The following is an 8248-nucleotide window of genomic DNA, read 5'->3' on the forward strand; positions in this document are numbered from 1 at the left end:
GAGGAAGGGGCTGTCCCTGCAGGGCTCTGACTTTCCCACACTATTGTGCAGCCCTGGCTCTTCAGTTTAATGCTTCTCTTCCTAGAGTTTCCCAGCCCCTCTGGGCCACGATGGATCCTCTCCAGCCTCCTCTTGTGGTACTTCCTTGATCTGCATCCTCTCGGGTGAGCTAGCCCCTCTTGCTGAAGAACGGGGCGCAGTGGATTCTCACCCTATCCATGAGCACTGCAGTGCCTGCCCCTGTGTGGTGCTGAGCAAAGCCCACAAAGGACGGGGCAACAGGGAAACTGACTGCTTTTTCATCACAGAGGAAAACAGCCAGGAGGAGATGTCCAAGAGGGTTTACAGGGAACTTAGGCATGTAGCAGCAGCACGTGAAGATGTACACAAACATGCTTGCAGACTGAAAATGCTTGTCTCCCCTTAATTTGTCGTGGTATCTTCGGGAGATTTAAGTCGGGCTGGAGTATAGGCATTTCACCGAGCTTGGAATTATCCTGACCCAGCAAAAAGCAAGCTCGCACTCCCTTTGTGTGCAAAACTTTCCTGCGGCTGCTGAGAACAAACGCTGGCAGGAGCTGCGGGACCTAGACAAACGTGTGCTCCCGCTGCTCCTGTCCGCGCCTGCCGAGCAATGGAGGAGCCTGTGGGGCACATCAAGGCTGCTCAGCCGCGGGCGTGCCTCTTCAAGCGCACCAGAAAAATAAAGCAAAAAAACATAAAAGGAAGGAGAAAAATGGGTAAGAAAACCTGAGCCCAGAAGACACGGGATTACTAGAAGTGTAAAGCAGGCGATGTGATCCGGTGGGGATCCACCTCTACTGCGGCGGGGCTCGCCGCGCTGCGCAGCCCCTCTCCCGGCGGGCAGGGCGGGCGGTCCCGCGGTGCCGGAGCGGCTCCGGCTGCGCCCCTGTCCCGCACGGCCCCGCACGGCCAGCCCCGGCACCGAGCGGCGCTAGTAACGGGACGTGGCGGCGGGCAGTACCGGGGTGTAGCCCCGCCGGGCTCCCCGGGGAGCCTGGCATCGCCCACCTCACGGCGTAGCGGGCACGGTGGGAAGATAGGATGGGAAGATAGGGTGGGAACAACGGCAGGACCAAGGAACACCTGCATCCGCCCGTGCTGTGGCATCCCTCGTCGGGCTGGAAAAGGAGGGCTGCTCCCTGCCTGGGCGGGGGACGGGCTCGGGCTCCTCCCGACGCCTGCAGGGGCAGGGGCGGGGGGCCGGCGGTGGGGCGGTGCGCGGGGCCGGAGCGGACCGAACCCCCCCCGCCCCACCCCGTCGGGCGGCTGGTGGGTGCCGGAGGGAGGGCCAAGGGAGGCGGCGGCGGCGGCTCCTCCTCCGCGGGCAGGCGGGCGGGCAGCCCGCCCGAGAGCGGCACCGGTTGCTCGGTGCCGGCGGAGCCGCGCCGCCCGCTATATAAGGGGCGGCGGCTGCTCGGCGCTCACTCACACCGGCCCCTGCCCGCGGCTGCCGGTGCTGGGCGGAGGCCGGGCCTCGACAGCATGGCCCGCGGCGGGGCGCAATGGGAGGTGGTCTCTCCCCCTACCTCCCGCGGACCCTCCTTTTTCTCCTCCCGCTCCTCCTGCACCCGCGGCGGCTGCTGCAAACTTGCCGCGGCGGGCTGCGTGTGAAGGCACGGCCCGGCGGGGCGGCTCCACTGCCCCCCCAGCCCCCGCCGTCGCGCCCGCAGCCCGGGGGGCGAGGCCGCCGCCCGCGGGCATGCGGCTCCGCTGCCACCGCGCCCGTCGAGACACGGAGCGGAGCCGCGGGCGGCGGGGCTGCGCTTAGGGGCGGCCAGGGCGGGAGCCCCATGTCCGGGGCTCGCCGCGCTCGGCGGGCAGGCGGCGGGGCGATGAGCTGCCAGGGCGAGCGGGCGCGGCTGGCCCCCGGTTTGCCCTGCTCCCTCGGCCGTGGGGAGTGAGGCACCGCTCGGAGCTCCCGGAAGGGCGGGCAGGCGGGCGGGGAGGTGGTGCCGGCGCGGCGATGCTGCAGCCCTACCCCGGCGCCGACGGGGTCCTGCCGGGGTAGCGGCCCCGCCGTGCCGTGCCGAGCCCCGCCGTCTGCGGGGGCGGCGGCCGCGGAGGGATGGAGCCGGCCGGCCCCTGCCGGACGCAGTTGGGCTCCGCCAACGACTCTTACCGAAACTGTAGCGCCGAGGAAGTGATTTACCAAGATGCCACCCCTCTCTCCGGGAAGATCGTGCTCGCCGTCGTCCTGGCGCTGGTCACCCTGGCCACGGTGCTTTCCAACGCCTTTGTCATCGCCACGGTCTACCAGACGAGGAAACTCCACACGCCGGCCAACTATCTGATCGCCTCGCTGGCCGTCACCGACCTCCTCGTCTCCATCCTTGTCATGCCCATCAGCACCATGTACACTGTGACCGGCAGGTGGACGCTGGGTCAGATCGTCTGCGATATCTGGCTGTCCTCGGACATCACCTGTTGCACGGCGTCCATCCTGCACCTCTGTGTCATCGCCCTGGACCGCTACTGGGCGATCACCGACGCCGTCGAGTACTCCACGAAACGGACTCCCAAGCGGGCAGCGGGCATGATCGCCCTGGTGTGGATCTTCTCCATCTGCATCTCCATGCCCCCTTTGTTTTGGCGGCAGGCGAAGGCCGAGGAAGTATCTAACTGTGTGGTGAACACGGACCACGTCCTGTACACCGTGTACTCCACAGTCGGAGCCTTCTACTTCCCCACTCTGCTGCTCATAGCCCTGTACGGGAGGATCTACGTGGAAGCCAGGTCGCGGATTTTGAAGCAGACGCCAAAGAAAGCAGGTAAAAGACTAACGCGGGCACAGTTAATTACAGACTCCCCGGGATCGACCTCTTCCGTCACGTCCATAAACTCCAAGGCTCCCGAGGGATCCAGCGAAACGGGCTCCCCCGTGTACATGAACCAGGTGAAGGTGAAGGTATCGGACGCCCTGCTGGAGAAAAAGAAGCTGACGGCCGCTAGAGAGCGGAAAGCTACAAAGACTTTAGGGATTATTCTAGGAGCCTTCATCGTGTGTTGGCTTCCCTTTTTCATCATCAGCTTGGTGATGCCTATTTGCAAGGACGCTTGCTGGTTCCACATGGCCATCTTTGACTTTTTCACGTGGCTTGGATATCTCAACTCCCTCATCAACCCCGTCATCTATACTATGTCTAACGAAGACTTCAAACAAGCTTTCCACAAACTCATACGTTTCCGATGCACAGGCTGAAATGTTGAATGCGATGTGCTCCCCGGGGCAGCCCCCATGCACGCCCGCGCCCGGCGCCACAGGTAGGTGCGCGCACCCCGCCCTGCGCCGAGAGTGGGGGCGCGACGGGCCGGGGGGAGCCGGGGGGTGGAAATGGGGCGGGAGGGGGTGCGACCCCACAGAGAGCGGGTGTTCTGACCCTGCGTGAGTGGCGATGCTGCCGCTCCTGACATTTCACCAGCTGTGTGTGCGCGCGTCGTGTGTGCCCCCCCTCCCCGCCCAGATCGCAGGGAGTGACTCACGGCAATCTGCTTTTTATTCCACCTATTAAACCAATCTGCCGCCATTTCGTATGCTAATGCCGTGTTTCGGCCAATTAGTGCTAAACGGTGCTCGCTCCGAGCCCGCGGCCGAGCTCCCCGGGGAGCGCCGGCCGGGCCGGGCCGGGCCGGTCTCCGCCCCGGTGCCGCCCCCCGGCCCCGCCGGCGGCTGCGGGCACCGCTGGGCGGGCAGTCCCCTCAGAAGGGAGGCCGTACGCCCCACAAACAGCGGCACGATGGGTTTTGTTGGTGTTTTTTGGCTTTGTTTTCGGGGTTTTTTTGCGAGAAAGGGAGATAGGATAGGCCCCAGATGGAGGCTGGTGACGAAGTCCAGCCCTGCTTCTTTCTGCCCTCCTCACGGCTCCGGCCGCTCCTGCGGGAGCGGAGCCGGCTGCGAGCAGGCGTCCCGAGGGGAAAGCTGTCCCTCAGCCTCCGTGGGAGACTGGACACCTCGGTGTCTCTCTTCACACGCGGAAGGGCTTTGCCTTTCCGCGCCTCTTGACAGCAGTGGCTGCCAGCTCATTGGTAAACTCAGCGCCACGTTCTGCAGAATGCATACATGCCTTTATTGTGATACTTTAATAATTCTGCCAATCTTTTGCTTTTTGTCTGCAGAATCAAGTTGCTATTGTAAAGACCCACTGCTTGAAACTTCCCCAAGCCCAGTTGCCAGACTCATGATGCTGCAAAAACGTCAATACATTCTGCCACCAAACTGCTCAGCTCTGCGTTTCAGTGTAATGACTCTGGCAGAGATGCTGTTCCAATAGGCACGCAGATCAGTTGCAAAAAAAAAAAAAAAAGAAAAAAAAAAGAGGGCAGCCTCGAATCAAGGTCTATAATTCATCTGGAATGAAGAAAAAAAGTTTGAGAGTAAACTCAATTTATTTTGCAGGCTTAACTTCTTAATTTGTTCTCCGGCCAGTTGTAGGGGTGTGCACAAGAGCACAGTTGTCTCTGTCTGTGTTGGTAGCATAGTTGTACTTCTGCACACCTGTAATTTCTTTCTTTCAGTGGAAAGAGTTGCTCCCTTCACCCATGAGGCCAAGAGGAGACAAACTCACGTTTAAAATAGGAGCATGACAGTAAATTCTGTAAATGACTCCTTCAGCTGAACATGTGTCAGAAGCGACAGTGTGCAAAAGTTTTATATTTGTATTTCAAAACAATAGTATATGAAAATGCTCTAGAAACAAGAGTTGTAGACCTGTTCAACTGCACTGCATATCTGTAGTCTGTCCTCATAGTTGCCTTTAAAAAGGAAATACTTCTTGATTTTACTCCATAAGAGCAGAAATCAAGAAGTCCAGTGACCTTTTCCATAAACCAGCTGGGAATAGGAGTAGCAGTTTGATGCTGTAACCATGTTTTCCATTTTGTGTCGGTTGCACACCCTTACCGCATGAACCACTGCGAAATTTAGAATTCTCTAAGTACTTAACATTATTTAGTGTATTTTGTAAAGAAGTGAAGCAGTTTGCTCTTTCAGAAGAGCTATTTCACCTGCAAAATAAATACCCATGAATCATGAATTTACTGATGTTAGTGAAATTTCTTGCCTCCCTACTTCCCCCCAATGTTTTTTTAGTTTTTCTTCTTTTGTTTTTTTTTTTTTTTTTTTCTTTTTTCTCCCGATTGGACCTTAAGACAGGTCTGTGCGTATTCAGCAGAGTTTCAGGTTATGGTCCACCTGCTGTGATAGAACTGCATTGATTGTTCCTCTTATGTGTAAATGAAAATGAGTATAAACAATAAAACGCTTGACTGTGTTCTCAAGAGTGGTAGCAATTGTGTGACTGAAAGGAGTTTTTATTGGTTTACCCTCTTTCTCAGTATTGACTTTTTAGGTAACACTGATTTGATGAGTCACTCAAGAAAGCAGTTGATGAAGGTTGAAATTACAAGCTTCAATCGGTTGTCAGTTTTTTAACAGGCAGCTTTACTTTTGTTGTAGTCAGTTCTGTTAGGCATAATTATTACTATTTTCATGTAATGTCAGAAAAAATGTTTAGTTTTTTCCCACAAATATTTTTCTTACTCCTTTAAAAGCAAACAAAACTTACTTTAGCACCTGGTGGATAGTGTAATCAATGTCCTTTTAAAGCTGTGTGTCTATGTATTCTAGATGGGGGTTGTTAAAAGACTGGAAAAATCTTACATGATTTATCTGCCTGCTATTCTTCAGAGAGTTATTCAAGTAATAAGGATTTACTTAACTGGATGGTACAGAAAGTGCGTGACCCTTTGTGCTTCTACTGGTCATAGGCAGGAGGAAATCTGTAAGATACAAATTGAAGAAGTGAAAAATAAACATTTTCAGTAATTTGAAGAAATCCAAAAGAATTGCCTTGAAATTGCATACGTGTTAAAAGAGAACTAAAATACTATGGTTCTAGAAAGTACCCTCATAAAAGTGTTAAACAGTGCTTCACCAATTCTCATTTGTCATTTTTTGCTCTCCTAGAAGGAATTTTATTTACCCCAAGTTCTTTCTCACTGGGCTTCTTACATGTGTGAAAAATAGAAAATGAGATTTCAAATGAGTATTCCAGCATTTCCAGAGAGTTGAGTTTTCTGTCAGTTTTACAGAGTTATGGGACTTGGAGAGAGCAGGTGGTTCAGGAGTTGGACTTTGCGTTCCTCACGTTGCTGGAGTGTACAAATCTTCATCTTCAGCAACGGGCAGCAAATCCTCCGTGCTGTGGTGAGAGGATTTTGCTCAGAAGCTAATTCATCAGGAAAATACCCTTCTAAGTTTATGCTGAGGCTCTGAACTTTCTGCACAAGCAAACAGTCAGACAGCCATGCCTGCTGTTGGGAGGACAGCAGTGTGGAAGCTGCCCTGAGTGACCTGGGGACAGAGGAGAAAAGGCTGACTCGACCCCGCTGAGGTACCTGGTAGTTGAAGGCCTCATGCTACTGAGCAGCAGCATCTGCTTCAGAAAACCCTTCACATGGGGACAGGGAGAGTGAGGGCACGCCTTTGTTCGCAGTGAAAGAGAAGAAATGTAGGGCAAACGTTGCTCAGTGCCGGAAAATATAAATATGTAAAGCCTGTTGCAAGATTCACGTAGAGTGTTTTAGGGTTGGGAAGAGTGTCCTGTGTGAGCTTAGCATCTCTGTGACTGGCAGAATGTGTCCTGGTTGAACCTAGATTTTAGAAGATGCTCAGGGATGTGGTGGTTAAGTTTTGACTCTCTCTGAAGAGGTCTGAGAATTTTGCTGTCTTGCTTCTCTGCTCCCTTGCTGTGCCTGGTCACTGCACTCTGCCTCTGGGAGGATGGAGCATCTAAAATTTTTAGTAGGAGAGACTGTCCTTTCTGTCCACCCTGTATTTGTATTCCTGTGGAACCAGCTCAGTGAATCCTGCCTCTGGGTGTTTTCTCCTGGGAACCTCTTCATGACTCTGCAGGTAAACTGCAAAGGTGCTTAAACCCATGCTGTTCCAGTCTTTCATTACAGAAGCAGCATGCCTTTCTTTTATCTATTTCTTGCCTTGGGTTCAGACACTCAAATGATGCTTTTGATACAAATCTCTGCTGGGCGCAGAGGTTTGAAGTTGAACACACACTTGTCAACCTTGTGTTTCCTATGTTTCATGGTAAGGGATATGTGTGACTGTTGCTGGCTCCAGGTGCTGTGAGATACACGACAGTTCAACAGCAGTTGCCATTGTGGGAGCAGCTGTTTGCAGCCTCATAGCTGCACTATTTTCCCAGTAATCTTCAGTTTTATTTAAGAGGCATTTCTCTTTTCCAATTAATAAAACACAGAATATAGAAATGAAGAGGGGAAATCTCTTGCAATTAACCTTCGTATGGCCATGCAGCAGCCAACAAAATTCTACCTTTTCTGTATGAACAGGGTGAAGAAAATGCCTGGACTAATGTGCCAAGTCTCCATGTGATAAAAGGGATCTCAACTAAATGTCTAGATGTTTACACCATATTCCCTGCTAAAGCATTTGAGGAAGCTGGCCTGGCCTTCAACTTCCAGCAGGGCCGTGTGGAGTAGGGACAACTCCATTTGGAGAAGCTGATTTCCACCCTTCGTTGCCCCTGCCTGCAAAAAGCCACTCTGCAGTCCATCAGGAGAGCACTCCAAGTGCTTTCTGACTTGAAAACACTGTCATTGTGTTCTCTTGGTCAGAAAGGACCAGATATTATCAGAAGTAAGCACTTTCACATGAAAATCCAGATCAGTCTAAAGCTATTCTTTCTGGAGGCAATGTGAAAACGACAAGTAGTAGTAACATTGGAGAAGAAGCATTTGTGGTTTGTAGCAGCAAATCAGGTTGACCAATGTGGCTGAGAGCAATTCTGCAGGCAAATAGTAAAATTCCATTTAAATTGAGATGTAGCAGAGATTGAAGAACAGGTTTCTTCACCAAAGAGAGGCTAGAGCAAAAAAAGACTTTGAGGAAGTCATCCGAAATCTTCAAACCTTGGCTAGGGTGTAAGGAAAAACCAAGGTTATTGCTCCAACATCTCATGACCACAGCAGACAGGTGAGTGGGCTGTTTCAGAAAGAACCATGCCCAAACACATGTAAGAAAATGACAGGTGTTTGTAGTATTGTACAGTTATGGAATGAAGTAGATGCCAACTCCATTTTGTGTGTTGGTAACTTTTTTGTCATTAGAGGAATGAAACATATTTGAGAGACATCCTAAACAACCCTCTGTGTCAGTACACAATGATAAGTGGTTCATATTAAGATTTTTTTT

The 8248-nt window shown here is 52.6% G+C and overlaps 1 protein-coding gene across 1 annotated transcript; it reads left to right on the forward strand.

Moving 5' to 3' along the window:
- Positions 1-1366: 1366 nt before the first annotated feature.
- On the forward strand, positions 1367-5298 carry HTR1B (5-hydroxytryptamine receptor 1B). Its single transcript, XM_005485928.4, has 2 exons — positions 1367-3285; positions 4138-5298. Exon 1 carries the CDS (start codon positions 2090-2092, stop codon positions 3221-3223), a length of 1134 nt encoding a protein of 377 aa, XP_005485985.1. The 5' UTR covers positions 1367-2089; the 3' UTR covers positions 3224-3285; positions 4138-5298.
- The last annotated feature ends 2950 nt before the right edge of the window (positions 5299-8248 follow it).

This window comes from Zonotrichia albicollis, chromosome 3 (assembly GCF_047830755.1).
Source record: "Zonotrichia albicollis isolate bZonAlb1 chromosome 3, bZonAlb1.hap1, whole genome shotgun sequence".
NCBI classification, from domain to species: domain Eukaryota; kingdom Metazoa; phylum Chordata; class Aves; order Passeriformes; family Passerellidae; genus Zonotrichia; species Zonotrichia albicollis.

Bases quoted from the DNA above. Each gene is read 5' to 3' on its own strand.
- HTR1B (XM_005485928.4), top strand. From the start codon at position 2,090: ATGGAGCCGGCCGGCCCCTGCCGGACGCAGTTGGGCTCCGCCAACGAC.